The following is a 15035-nucleotide window of genomic DNA, read 5'->3' as shown; positions in this document are numbered from 1 at the left end:
AACAATATAGCCTTGTTGATAGCACTCTGTCAAGCACTTCTCTTCACTGCCATTTAATTCATGTCGACACACAGGCGAAGTTTTCAAAAAAATCAAAGTGTGGTGTTCTCAGAAAATTAAAGCACAGAGGCAAGGAAATCTTCTAAAGCATGTAGGTGAAGCATGTAGGTGAACACCACACCCTATACCTGTTTACTGAGGGAAAAAAAGTTGATGGGATTTATCTCCAAGCACAGTTAGGGTTAAAATACAACATGTATTTCATAGCAGAGATATCTTTGGATTACAATCTTGAACAAGAAAAAAAAATAATGAACGGTTAGGTTTTATTTTGTACATGGTTAGTGCAACTTTTATTTATGAGGTCCGCTTCAAGAAGAACGCAACAAAAAAGGGGACAAAACAGTTAAGTCATTTTTACAGTTTTTGAATCTATTCCAAATATAATCTTCAAAAATGAACTAAAATAATTATATCTGTGGGTTACTTGGAGAACACGCACACACCAAGAATATTTACAAATAAAGAGAACAGACTGGACTCACTCAAGATGAGGGGCAGGAACTCCAGAGTTTAAGTACTTCTCCCCTCCCCCAACACACCTAAATGCTTGAAAAACAATTTGCATTAACCGATGCAATGCTGCCTCTCCAGAGATCAAGACAAGCGCTGGAAGTAAAACCACTCGGAGAGTCTCCCCCAAAATGGCATTAGCACAGATCATACATAAGCATTGTTCGTAGCTCTTCATTTCAACGCACTCTGAGCCAGTTTATATAACCAGCAGAATGCAGTGGTAAAGAACTCCCTGGATTGTAGCTCTTCAGGTTCCAAGTAAGAGCCCTGCAAGTAGCAATCTATCAGTCAAAGACCACTGATGAATCTAACTTTCAACCAAACATGCTAATTTGTTATGTGCAGGGATTTCTGCTTCCTCGCCACCTCCATTCCATTACAGCAGCACTCAAACTTGCTACCTCCAGCTGCAGCTTGAAATTGTACAGCCCCAAGAAGAGCTTCTCCACCCGATTCTGTCCACTGTATAAAGCTTCACCGGATAACAATAAGGCTCCTGTCACTGCAATAATTCTGAAGTTCAGAATATTCTATCATGGCTATGGAAAGAGTCAGTTTCTGTGAAGGAGCAGGATTAGAAACCATCACAGAATTCTAATTTTTCAGAGCTTTAATTTCAAAGTCTTTTGCACCATGGTTTCTATTGTTCATATAGTAGGAATTGTAGAAAAATTTAATTGTTCCCCAATTTTTTAAAAAGCAGGTCATTTGGCATAGTGTAGAGGATTTTGGTTTAAACTGGATCCCAGAGAAGCAGCACATATGCTTTGGCAACAGATGTTTAGCCTCCTCTAGTCAAACACAGCTCTTTGCCTTGCTAGTTTCTAGCACTGGATAATTCATTTGCGTTTACTATGAGGCTATTACAAGAAAGTCCACTTTTTCAGATGCTTTTACCCCAGACCTCATTCACAAACTCCCCCATGAACCACAAAAGGAGTCACAGAAGCAAAAACGAGAGAAATTTAACTCAGTAAGGCTGTACGGCCAGCTAGTTCAAAATAAAACCAATACAAATTAAAAACAAAAAAGCACCCAACCAACATCTGCTTTTGTTGTGGAAATCAATGTCTAATTTTCAAGAAGGAACCACTGATTTTCAAGGTACTTTCCTCTTCAAGTTGCAGTTAAGCAGCTTCATGGAAATTTTTGGGGAGGGGGTGGAGGAAAGTGTCCTCCCATCCAGACAACAGAAAGTAGAACCAGAAAGAAGGACAAAAGCCTTTTTCACAGTTAACCATAAATAAAAGTGCAGAAAGTGTTCAAGTAGGGTGTATCCTTAGGTGGACTGTGCGACATTTGGCTTGGTCATCTTTTTGAGGCTCTGCGGGGATCCCTCCCATTACTTATTGTGCTTTGAGAGGGGCGAGCATTATTAGACCGCACTGGAACTGATGGAGGGGCAGGTACCCGTCCACTGGCCCTCCCAGTACCTGCATAGGATGAGGCATTATTATAAGCAGTAGACAATCCACTCAGCTCAGATCCTGTTTGGAAACCATTTCCTAAAAACAAAGAAAGAAAGAAAAAACACACAAAAAAAAACAAGACAGCCATTAGAAATCCCAAACTTTCAAGCTAGAGTTCTTTGGAACTGTATGTAGTTTAAGCTATCAAGTCTCAGCTTGGGAACCTTTTGAATTAGGTTGATTAGAGGGCTTGGGAAGGCATCTAGAGAGACCCAAATCCCAAATGACAACTTGCTTTTTCAAACACTCACGTGATGGCAACCAACGCACAGAGAAAACAAGTGGTTACATGCCACAGAGACTTAACAGCATCTTCTCACTGCTCTGTTTAAACTCAGATAACGAAACACTGTCTTTTGGTACAGGTTTACAGGTGCTCACAAGAAGTGGAGATAAGAGAGATAAACCAGGATGGGAGCTGGCACCCATCCCTCACTGTCCAATCAAGTGGCAATGCAAGACACTGCAAGATCGTATTATTATACAGTAACTGGCACAAAGAACAAAGCCACAAGTGGAGATTATCTGAAATCTTGTGGGGTGGAGCACCAGACTTTTACTATGCTTTGCTTTTGACTTATACAGTTTGCCTAACCAAAGACCCTGTTGCTTCCCACAAGACTATGTGTTCACCACAGGATGTTTCCACTTCATAGATGGTCATAGTCAGCCAATTTTATCAACAGCTGTGAAAAAATACCATCATGGGGCTAGCCACCCACACTCATCCACACACTTAAGTTTTTGTTCACCTGAAAGGGAATCCCACTGGTCCACATGCTTGCTTAGCAAGCAACAAGCAGAAAGACCCTTAATTGTTTCAGGACATGGAAACATGTAGGGTTAGATTCCAAGAACTATGAGTAGAAGATGCACCGAGTACAGTTCTGCAGACATATGTGCCAAGTTCAGGCAGTGCCACAAACAGGAAGATACCATAGTTTTGAGGTTTCTGCAGAAGGCTGCACAAGCAGAAGATCATATTTTGAATGACAGCCAAGTCCTGTGCATGATTACTCCAAGATGGTGCCAAAGAGTTCAAAGGAACTTACTTTGAAATGAGCATGCACAGAGCCACAGCTCCAGGATCACCCAATCCTATTCAATGTTCCAGTGCTGGTGCAGGCATGCCAGCAGGGTATGTGCTATATCTTGCAGTGCAAGGGCAATCATGGAGACCTACTCAAGGCGCTACACTGGCACCAGAAAGTTGAATAGGATTGGGTCCTTGTCAAAAGTCTCTTCTGAATCCAGACCATAACGTTCTTGAACCTTCAGTTCTTTAAAAAAGAAGAAGACTTAACACAAAATATAAACTTACCAGTTGGCCCAAAAGTGCACGTACCCAAATTAGTTGATGGAAGGGAATTACTCTGTTCACCCTGTCCCATTAGAAAAATGTAAACAGAGACATGTTAAGATGACCCATGCACTTGTGACATAGAAAGGATTTCTTTTTTTAAGCAACATCTCCAAAATGGCACCAAAGCACACGGTGATAGTCTGATTTCTGTTTCTTAAATGCCCATCTCCACCCAAGCAGAAAAAACTCCATCACATCTGATTTCCTAAACCAAGTTTGACACTGTCAGGTCAGAAACTCTCCATATGAAGCTACAGAAGAAAAACATACCCCTTTATTGTGATCTGTGTTGGGTTCACTGAAGTTGGGAACTTCTGAATACACCATGCAGAACCTATACAGAAAAACAAGCTTGTGAGAATCATCACACTAATTATTTCTACGAGTTCTACTTTACCCTCATATTCCTATATCCAGAGAGATCCAGAAGTGAATACTTGCATATGGTCCCTTCTTGCCCTCCACAAAACTCCAAACCACAGTAACAGTCCACGTTGTTTGATCCCATCACTGGGATTGAGAGCTCAAGATCCCAAGTTCTCCAGCTTCTTCCTTCTCAGTAAGGCAACCAGTAGATGCCCAAAGCTTAGTATTCCATTCATTTCCATGAATGGCATCCAACAAGGCTGCAAATCTATGCAAGCTTGCTTGAAAATAAATCCCACTGAATTTAGCAAGGCTTATTGCTGATTAAACATGCACAAGATCAGTCTGCACAACTTTAAAGGGAAAAGTTAAACCATGTGCACTGCAAATCCACCACTGAGGTTTGCAAAGGAACTACAGACCCAACCTGAAACTGTTGTGGCACTTCTTGCTCCAAGCCTGCGTTGGAATGGCATACGTTAAGAGTCATTTGACCCAGCAGAAACATTGCGGATTACGCTTGAAGATCCACAGGTGCAAAACTGAACTCACCAGGCCTGGGATTATTTTCCGTCTCGCATCCTGTTCGGAGTAAAGGACGGTAGCTGCGCCTTCACATTTGTTATCGCTTATCCCAACTGACGGCAGAAGAGCCAAAGGTTTGGGAATCCCACCCCCATGCATAAATGGCTAACCATGAATGCACAAATCCGGCGACAAGAATACATCATTCAAGATAAACTTACATGCATAATATTTTCTGATTGCTTTTGCGATGCACATTTTAGAATTCAAATAGAGACAAGGGGGCATTTATGCAGTGGCTTAATGGGAATTGGATTGCTTTCTGAGTGACCTACAGTACAATACCACCTTCAACTTCTGGAGCACCATCTCGACTTTCATTGTCAAGCAAGAAGTATCAGTTCCTTTTCTCTGACACTCACAAGGCTTACAGACTTGCTCTTCTTTCATTTATTGAAATCGAGAGAAGAAAGCTATTGCTACATCAGGTGTTAACAGGTTCAGAACAGTCAGAGGCCATATGCTGCAAGCTAGACTACAAATATTAATTTATCATATTTCTACCCTGCTTCTCTCCCCCTAAGAGGACCCAAGCTAACTACAAATGCAGTCATACAAGGCCCATAATCTTCTGACCCTCCCTGTCTGACTATAGCGGTGAAGTATCCACCCCCGCTTTCCCCCACATTTTGGTCTCATGCATGTATATCACCTGACTACTATACATTTAATAACTGATAGCTGAACATAGGGAACAGAAGTATATGAATTGAAAAGTCCCGTGTTTGAGGCTACGGCAGCAGTTCAGGGAACATGCATGTGCAAACCAGCCCCTGGCATAACACTTTCAAGCTTGCTAGCACTCCCAAAGTTCTTTACTTCTGCACTTTTATGACAAGTCTATTCGAACTGATGCATGCGCTAATAAAACAAACACAGTGACTTGCTCACAGCACTTCCAAAGATCACAATGCCCCAAGAGACTGAGCTAGACGGAGGGGGAAATTTACCTTTACACCCCTAGAGAGGATGGTTCCTCCAGGACAGGCTGGAGCTCATTACCAGAGTAGAGTGTGGAAGCTCGCATTGCGGCTGCCTCTACCGTACCTAGCCTGTGGATAAATAGAGGACTTCAGTTTTAAATGCTGCAAGTCCTTGACATGACAATGTGTTAAACCCAACAGAGAAGATGGCATCCATGGCTAAAACTTACCTGTTCACATACTCGGACAAAAAGCTCAAGCCAGATGGAACGCGTTCTGGGATGCATGACTAATCAAGCTGAGCTGATCGAACTGTCCTTTATGAGCAAACAGAAGCAGGACTCCCAAGTAATTTTTACTCAAGCTAGAGACAAGCCAAGAATCAAGAACAGAATGCTTTGGCAAAGTACTTACTAACCACTGTGCACATAAACCCATAAAGACTGACATGTGCACCTTTCTTTAAGGCATTCCAGCGATGATGATGTTGTTTCATACCTACCACTCTACCCTGCAAAACACAAAGCTTCTCATGGGTGTACCAAGCACACTTAAAATGAGATACTCACTCCCCAATTTTTTGAAGCTCGCCTCCCCTTCCAGTGTAAAGCGTGAGACAGCCTTTCCACAGAGATGCATACCTAACCAAGAGAGAACCAGCAGAGTTAGAAGGAAAATGGAAGGATGACTCTGGTTTCATAAGCGAAGATGTTGAGGGCATCAACAGCTCACCAATTTTACTGGGAGAGTCAGAGGCTCCTCTGTGCTCCTCAGGTACTTAACTTGGGAGAAAATGTACCTTAAGTCTACGGCTTGACCCTTTGGTCAGATGAAACTTTGGACAGCCTTCCCCACCATATCTCACGTGATTATGCAAAATGGTGCAACAAGAGAGGGCAGGATGCACATATTCGCATCTCCCATATGTGGTACTGCGAAGGGATGGTCGATGGTATTATCCAAACTGCCCCTTAGTAGCTACCAAGTTCAACTGGAACCAGAGAAGCTTAAGCTACTTGCAACTAACTTGTCCCAGAGTTCAGTGCTGCTGAAGCACAACAAACTTTAGCTGCATTTAAACCATTACATAAAAGCCAAGATGGAGATCTTAACCAACACCATGGGTTGCAATATACTGCCACCGATGGCCTCTGCAGGTCGCCCACCTGTCTCATTGCATTCTTTGGTGTGCATTTCCACCTCACTACTCAAGTTCGGCCTTTCAGGGTTGTCCTCTAACAAAGGAGGTTTTGCACATTTAGAATGTCAAGAAGGGGACTGCCATTCACTCCCCAGCCCTAGAAAGATATCCAAGATGCTGTCTGCCTGACGCTGTTGTTTCAAAGGCTTCAGCATAGACATAGATAGCACAAGTGTTACTGTGGTTTATCAGTGTCCAAACGGCACAAAAAAACCAACAAGTTAGCTACCTACTCTCCAGCAGCGACATCACTCACAGTTCTGCTGGGGTAATGCAGATGGACAGTCACCTTAAAGTTGTGTGCCAAGCTGCAATGTGAAAAGCTTACAAGTTATTCTAAGGGGAAAATCCCAATACAGACACCCAAACAGATACTAAAAGACCTTTTAGATGGCTTTAAATTAGCAGCCAGGATTATATCTTACAATGAGGTCAGGAGTTAAGTTCTTGTCATAGCACGGACTTATTCTAACATGATATTATTCTAGCAGGACTTGATTTAACAACCTAATTGGGGGAAGGGCCAGAATTAATGCCAGGTTAATGACAGAAATCAAAATGCACTGACGTCAGTGGAGACACACAAGCGCAAAACTTATATGATTACTTTTAAATGACACCGAAAACAGCCATCAATTCCCAAGTTCGTTAGATCGGGGTCTGTCAAATCAAGCGGTCACTGCACTGTCAAAATAAGCCAAACTGTCCTTCACAAAGCTCAGAGTGGATGTTTGTAGAGGCTGACCTTTTTTACCTTCCTCGCAATCCTACAAGAGGAAGCAATTGGCTACAGTTCACCTCTCACCAGTTTCATCATTGAACAGGAGTTTGGAAGCCACAGCTTCAACACTAGTCACTATATATACTACTGACGTGCATGGCATTGTATATGTTGACTGCCACTGTCAAAGAGGGACCCTACACTGCTTCAATTATGCACACTATTCCAAAGTGAAACTACATAAGTTAACTTCAGCTTTCTTGACAAGCTTTTGGATAAATCAGGGAAACTGACATCACTATACAAAATGCAAAGAGCTAGAATAGTAAAGTTAGTGTACCTGACACAAGTTTACTTGTGGTTCACTTTTGGATTCTATGGCCTTGGCATGCTTATTTGTTTCAGCTACCTGGCGGTAAAATGGCTACAAAAGTGACATGCTACACAGGAAGCATCCCCAGTGTTCAGGCAATGATGTGTCCTAGGGCCCAGTTGCACAAACAAAATGAAAATGAGCACAAACCAAGATGTGTACTATAAGCCACAGTGGCATTAGGGGGATGGCTGAGGGCTACTTGGCCAAGATGACCCTTCAGTTTCAGTTTCAACAATACCAGCGAGGGTGATTAGCAACCAATGCACCACAAGGGGGCAAGCATGGATGACATGGGGGACCAGGGCAGGACTTTGTCGCAGGGCACACAACATGCCAGCACCAGCAGTGTTTGTCAGAGAGTTTTTTGTGCAGATAAAGCATATGGTCTTCCTTTTAGTTTTAAAAAAAGCCAGAAAGCACACTGCCAAATTTCATTCACAGCAAAGAAAATATTTTTCCTTAGGTACAAAAGAGACTAGACATTAATGGTGAAGCACTGCTGCCAAGAGATAGCATAGCTTTCAAAAGGCTACATAAGTGCTCCCCTGCTGTGCAGTAGAAAACATTCAGCCTGGAGACAGAAATGCGGACTTTTGGGGGGTACAGGCACAATACATCCATCATTATCGCCAATAACATCGCATTTTATAGTGATTGTTGAATGCTCAATGCACTTCACCAACAACATCTCTGCAGTCTTTACAACCACCCTGTAAGGTAGGTCAATACCGTTTACGCCTCTTCTGCATATTCTGGGAAGGGGGAGGCATAGAGAGCCAAGACTAAGAGAGTAGTTTGCTCAAGGTTATGCAGGAAGTTCATGGCTAAGGCAGAATTTGAATTGGGGATAAATAATGCACTGTACCAACGGACCTAGAAATGGGGGAGGGGGGATGCAGACATGCATTTAAAACTGAAGAAATAGTCTACTCTGCCAATCTGAATCTCTAAAATATTAAACTGAAAGATACTTAAGTGCCAGTTATTGAAAGAGCAAGTGAACATAAGTTTAGTGTTTTAACCATTGTAGGAAAAAAAAATAGGTATGGCACTCCCTTTGATCTACCAGTGTTCCTCTAGATTGCATTTGTTACCCCTGAAAATACAGCACACTGTAATAGAATATGATGCTTTTACTGCTAATTGCTAGTTCTGTTTCTCTCCACTATAAAGCCATCCAGCCACTCAGTTTTGTACTAAGGAAGCTCACTGAAGGAGGAGGCAGAAATAGCCAATTGCTGTAGGAAAAATGATCTGTTAAAATAATCAGCATATGATACTGGATCTCCAATCCCTCCCATCTACTGAATGTCAATTCAGTATTCAATGAATACTGGATTCAATGAATTTATATATGTGTTTTTTCTGATTTGTGTTTACACACAATTTAACAGTTGTGCCTTGACTTCCTTAATATCCAAAATGGACCTACTTTTGTGGATTCAGCTGTGCAGATCCAGCAGCACAGGACCTCTTCTGGCAGGCAAGTTGCAACAAACCATGTACTGGGCCACCTCACACATTACCTTTTGTGGCATATACATTAAAAATATGCTATAGTGTACTGTACAGCAATGTATCATACAGGTACACTCAGCTGGATGACGTGCTTGGTTGCTGTTCCTTGTGGAATGTATACCCAGGGCCAAGCTAGATGTTAAAAGATCAGCTCCATATGCTGAGTTGGGTCCTCAGGGAATTCATATAAAACTGAGTGCATTTAACGAGAAGAATCGTGGGCAGCGTAGGCAAAAGCACTGGACCCTTCTTGGTTATCTCCTCAGCCCCTTTAATTTGCTTCTCACAAGCTGCTTTTTTCCTACTGGAGAAAAACCGCTGAAAAGAAGAGTACAGGCAGGACAAATCTACCCCTCTTGACATCATTTTAGCCATTTTTGCCCAACACATTTGGTCCCTGTTGCATATATGCAACGTTGGGCAGTAATGGCTTAAATCCTACCTCCTCCCATATGAACTAAACTGGTCTGCACTACTGTTAACATCTAGGATGATCCTCAATGGAAATCCCAGTATTCCCTCCACATAATGTCTAAAACAGCCATAGGTTACCCACTGTAAAGCCTCCAGATAAAATAAAACTGAAACCATAGAGGAAAGAGGGACGAGTCACTGGTTTTGGTTTACAAGACGCCTCCATTGGAGTTTTAAGAAGACTAGTTAACAAAAGAGGCCGCTTTGTGTTGGCTCAACTAAATGCAATGACAAGAGACTCATTTGTTTAAATCTGGAGTTTCTCTAGCAACAAAGGGCAGGAGGAAAAAGAACCAGGATGGAGCAGTGGTTCAGGAGTTGGATTTAAATGTGGAAGAGCCAGGTTCAAATCCTCACTCAATTAAGTGTCCTGGGTGACCTTGGGTCAGTCATCTCTCAGCCTCACCTACCTCACAGGGTTGTTGTAAAGACATAAGGAGAGGAGGAACTAAGTATACCACCATGTGCTCCTTGGAGGAAGAGTGGTATAAAAATGTAGAAAATAAAATGTTTTAAGTGAAAAGAGGATGTGTGGATTAGGGGAACCAAACTTCCCTCACAGACTACTCCTCCTCTTCCTTGCACTTGCACATCTGGTATGTGATCATAAAAAGGAAAGCACCTGCAAGAAGAAGTGGGGGAAGGTTAAGCAACCTTCACCCACTGCACCCTTTTCGCTGCAAAATCAGATGTGCATATCACTGCATGCAACTGGGCAGACCCTGATTTAAACAGGCCTGCTGCCATCACAACAGGTTTGGCTCTGTGACTATCAGTGAAGAGTTCCTGTTTTCATTTCCCTCCCTCCAGCATTAAAGTACTATTCTGAGAAAGAGAGAGGAAGGAACAGGATGAGTCAGACTAACCCTCCCTCCAGCATGGCATCAAAGAGTTAACAGGAACATCAGTCACCATACAAGTTGCTTCAACTGCTAACAAAGAAGTTGGGCTGAGCTCAGCCTTATGTCATCCTAACCCCACATTACGTACCCTTTGGTCAACCGAATAATATCGCCTGGCTGGATGAGACTGCCCAGTTCATCCCACACTGAGATGGTGATGCTGCCTGTTTTGTCAGCCACTTTACAAGATCTCACCTCGTGCCCATCTTTGGTTTTGGTCACTCGCCCTGTACATAAAAAAGCAAAGAGAAAAAGGAGGAAAAGTGTCAATATTCTAAGACCACAAATTCTACAACTTTCTTCTTTTAAAAGTTTGATTAAACATAAAGTGATCTAGGAAAAGTTCTAATAAGCCAGACTTTAAAGTAAACCTGACAGAAGAAAGAGATCAATTGCACTTTAGAGACACACTCCAATCCACAGAAAGACATTTCCAAATCTACTCCCTGGAGCCAAAGAGTGGCGGAAGAGGTGTGGGGAGCCTGCTCAGGGACAGGAGCTGAAGAAAAGCGGGGTCACAGGAGGAAAGGGATGCCAACCCTTTCCCTGAAAAGTGAACCACATGTCCCAAACTCATCACACTCCTGAGCCCCAGATGGAAAACAGGGCTTAGGAGAACAGGAATAGGAAACAAATATAAATACAGTTCCGAGGGACCCGACTTACCGATCTCCAGCACAATAAAGACGACATTTAAATTTTTCAGTCCAGGCTTTATGTCTTTAATGAAGAAGTATGTTTCATTTGCCATGCTCATGCTGCTGCTCAGAAGGAAGACACGGGTTCTGCTGCTGCTGGGGCAGACTGAGCACGACAAAGCATCCCTTAACGGAGAGGGACACTAGGTGAAGAGGTTGGGGATGGGGGGTTGCAGAGTTTGACCAGCCCTTGCAGAGATCGTGTGAATGCGCTTGGGAGGTCTTGGTGGGGAGCAGGTCGCTCCCTAAGAACCACTGGTTCTTAGGCAGAAGACACACAGGGCGATTCCCCTTCCCTAGCACGCCTCTCCCTGCTGGTGTTAAGGGAGGCTGCCACAGAGCCTCTGAAAGAGTCAGGGGCCAAGGCAGGTTGAGCAGCCTGGGCACTGGGGTTAAACAGGCACAGAGTTGGGCTGGCTTCAGCTGCCACTGCCTCTACAGGCTAGTGGGGAGAGGCACCTTCCTCCTGGTTTCCTCCCCACTTTCTCACTACACTGGCTTCTCCCCCCACACACACACCCCAGAGTTCTCCCCTTATTATTTCACAGCGACAGGCAAGCGACGTGCTCCCTGTCCTCCAGCTCCCCCCACTTGTCAGGCCCCCCCACCCTAGAGTCACTGCTTTCACGTTCAGCGCACACACTCCACTTCCTCCAAACGATCCCCTCTGTCTAAGGCGAGCATGTGCTGCGCCGTCCTTTTATAGTCGGGCGGGCCGGCCCATTGCCTCTGCACCGAGGGGGGGAACCACACGGGAAAAGAATCTACAAGGGAGGAACTGGCGACAGGCACGGGGGCCGAAGCTGGCAGCTGCCTCGCAGCAGTCCTGTCTCGCGTCGTTTAAGCGATCGGACCTCAACACTGGGCATGTCTAAGGTGGGGGTGAAAAGACCCCCCTCGCGGAATGGAACCGTCCATGGAACGCAGAGACACCAGAATGGAACTGTGTGTGACAAAGCGTCCGGTGCGAAGAGTTGATTGGTCAGCCGACGTTCTTTTGTCCTCTGACCTAGAATATTTACACTCTCTCACTCCTCCCCCACCGCTCTCTATCTCCTGGCTCGCTCTGGGGAGCAGGTTCCAGCCTGTCTCGTGGGAAAGGACAATACTGCAGAATCATCATGATGATGAGCCTCCTGGGAAAGGGTCCTGAGCTTCCCCCCTCCCTTTTTTTCTTCCTCCTCCTAAAGCTGGGGCAAGATTTTCATCTGTTTCCCCCTTTTAAAAGAAGGGGGGGGAGCACTATCAGCATCAGGATTTAGAGCCCAATCATATGCATGTCTACTCAGAAGTAAGGCCCATTAGAATCAATGGGGCTTACTCCCAGGAAAGTGTGGATAGGATTGGGCTGTTAGTGATTGGACTTCTCTGTAACTTTCTATCTATCTGTATATGTGCTTCCCAAAAACTACATAGCGGTCTGTTCCAAAGCAAAGCATGCAGAGCGTGCCGTGTACTAAGAGCGGTGATTTTTCAGCCTTTTTTAATCTCATGTCATGCTGTGGAGGCGCTAAAAGAGTCAAGGCACACCATCAGTTTTTGACCATTGACAAGGCACACCATGCAGCTGGGAAGGGGATCATATCCCCCAATTGCCCTACTAATAAATGACCCTCCCCAAACTCCCATGGTGCATCTGCAGAGCATCCGTGGCACACTAATGTGCCATGGCACAGTGGTTGAAAATTGCTGAATAAGGGCCAATCCTAGCCAATTTTCCAGTGCAGATGCAGCTGTGAGAGTGGGGCATGTGCTGCATGGGAGGGGGGGGACAGTCATGGAGGCATCCTCCCTGTAACTGCACATTAGTTCTCTTACCTTGGGGCTGCATTGGTGCTGGAAAGTTGGATAGGATTGAGCCCTAAGAGATTTTAAAAGGGGGAATAACTAAGTGCTTGTGGCCACAACGCTATCCACCCTTACCTGGGAGTAAGCCCCATTGAGTATAGTGAGACTTACTTCTGAGTAGGTATGCATAGGCTTGGGCTCTGAGGTAGTAAACTTAGGGCGCAATCGTAACTGGCACTTATGCCGGCATAGGTGCCCCAGGAGGGTCCCAAACGTGCCGTAAAGCACGTTTGTGCTTCCATGGGATGAAGCTGCATTGGTGCCTCTAGATGCGCCAATGCACAGAGGCCAGCAGAAGACTCCACGGTGGCTTCCACGCCACTACATGTGTCAGCGCACCTGCACCAATACAAGCGGCAAAGGTAGGCGTGGGGGGTGTGTGGAGGAGGCGGGAGGGAGGCGTTTCTGAGCCAGGAGAGGGCAGGCGATAGGCGGCCCTGGGGATGGGCGTGTGGGGAGCTGGGGCTGGGACCTGGTGGTTATGCCGGATCCCAACCCCCATTCTGGGGAGAAAGGAGCAGCTTCAAGCTGCTCCGCTCTCCTTGGACTTGCGTCACCTCCAGAGGTGGCTCAGGTCCGAGGAGACCCATAGGGACAAGCAGCCCTTACCCAGGGGTAAGGGGAAGAGCTTCCCCTTGCCTCTGTCTGAGCCGCTGCAGCCAACGAATCTGCGTGCAAGCCTCCTGGTTTGCCTGCTCCAGTGCAGGTTTGGTTTGCGCCCTTACAAGTCATTGTAACTTAACACGATTCATTAGAGCAGTGATTTTCAACCTTTTTCATCTCATGGCACACTGACAATTGCTAAACTTGTCAAAGCACACCATCAGGTTTTTTGATAATGCACACTGTGTTGCTGGTGTTCTCCCATCCCAAATTGGTTCTACTAATAATTGACCCTCCCCCAAATGCCTGCAGCACACCTGTGGACTGTTCATGGTACACCAATGTGCCATGGCAGATTGGTTGAAAAGCACTGAGTTAGAGCCTCTTGCCATTTATATATACAGAGTCTCCAAAATTGGAGGCCCAAACTGCATGTTACTTAGGCCAGCTGTGATTGATTTCCCAATATTGTCTAGTTCTGTACTTGCTTACACCAAAGTAGGTTCTGCCGAGGTTTACTCTCTTGTAAATTTTCAACTTTATAATTAGCAGGTATAAACTGAATCCATTGAATTAAAGCATATTTAGTGTTTATGTGAGTTTATATAAGAATTTAAATGCTTCTTAAATATTGCAGTTCAAATACCTGAAGTTTTATCATATGTCTCTCTTACATTAAGCAAGTTTGGCCATCCTGTTCCTAGACCAGGGGTGCCCAAACCCCAGCCCTGGGGCCACATGCAGCCCTCGAGGACTCTCAAAGTGGCCCTCAGAGAGCCCCTAGTCTCCAATGAGCCTCTGGCCCTCCAGAGATTTGTTGGAGCCCGCACTGGCCCGACACAACTGCTCTCAGCATGAGGGCGACTGTTTAACCTCTCGCATGAGCTGTGGGATGCGGGCTCCCTTTACTGCTTGTTGTTTCAAGTCTGTGATGCCGTAGCAGCAGCAAGGGAAAGGCCAGCCTTGCTTTGTACAAGGCCTTTTATAGGCCTTGAGCTATTGCAAGACCTTCATTCATTCATATAAGTTCATCTTTAATATATTCATTAATGTATACTTATGTAAATGTATTCAAATTTTAAATGTAAATTAAATCTTTTTTTCCCCGGCCACCGACACAGTGTCAGAGAGATGATGTGGCCCTCCTGCCAAAAACTTTGGACACCCCTGTTCTAGACCATAGAAAGGCAGACTTCAGGCATACAGGACCAACTCTGTTTTTTTACTAGAATGTCAAGATTCACCAACTGAAGTCAAATGCAAAATAGTAGCTGAAGGGAGCAGACACACACATTAAATTAAGGGACAAGGTGCCTTTCGGCCAGGGAATTTATTTTTGTTGTGCCAGAAAAAATCCTTTTAGTCATTATCATTGAACAGTTGTTAGTGTGAAATCCTTGGAGAACTGCAAA

General features: G+C 44.6%; 1 protein-coding gene across 1 annotated transcript; it reads right to left on the bottom strand.

Moving 5' to 3' along the window:
• Positions 1-324: 324 nt before the first annotated feature.
• On the bottom strand, positions 325-11654 carry NABP1 (nucleic acid binding protein 1). The gene is made up of 6 exons (XM_066635717.1): positions 11141-11654; positions 10563-10701; positions 5852-5923; positions 3679-3742; positions 3367-3427; positions 325-2081 (listed from the first exon to the last, which is right to left on the bottom strand). The coding sequence occupies exons 1-6, from the start codon at positions 11229-11231 to the stop codon at positions 1885-1887; spliced, it is 624 nt and encodes a 207-aa protein (XP_066491814.1). The 5' UTR covers positions 11232-11654; the 3' UTR covers positions 325-1884.
• Between the last annotated feature and the right edge of the window lie 3381 nt (positions 11655-15035).

Source organism: Tiliqua scincoides, chromosome 1, assembly GCF_035046505.1.
Source record: "Tiliqua scincoides isolate rTilSci1 chromosome 1, rTilSci1.hap2, whole genome shotgun sequence".
NCBI classification, from domain to species: Eukaryota; Metazoa; Chordata; class Lepidosauria; order Squamata; family Scincidae; genus Tiliqua; species Tiliqua scincoides.
Note: the sequence above shows the minus strand (reverse complement) of the source record. Positions and strands in the feature narration are given on the sequence as shown.

Excerpts from the sequence above, each read along its gene's own strand:
- NABP1 (XM_066635717.1), bottom strand. The coding sequence starts at position 11,231 with ATGAGCATGGCAAATGAAACATACTTCTTCATTAAAGACATAAAGCCT. Across the intron at positions 10,702-11,140 it reads CTTTATTGTGCTGGAGATCG|GGCGAGTGACCAAAACCAAA; the intron begins GTAAGTCGGGTC and ends TTTTATGTACAG. Across the intron at positions 5,924-10,562 it reads ATTATTCGGTTGACCAAAGG|GTATGCATCTCTGTGGAAAG; the intron begins GTACGTAATGTG and ends TCTCTTGGTTAG.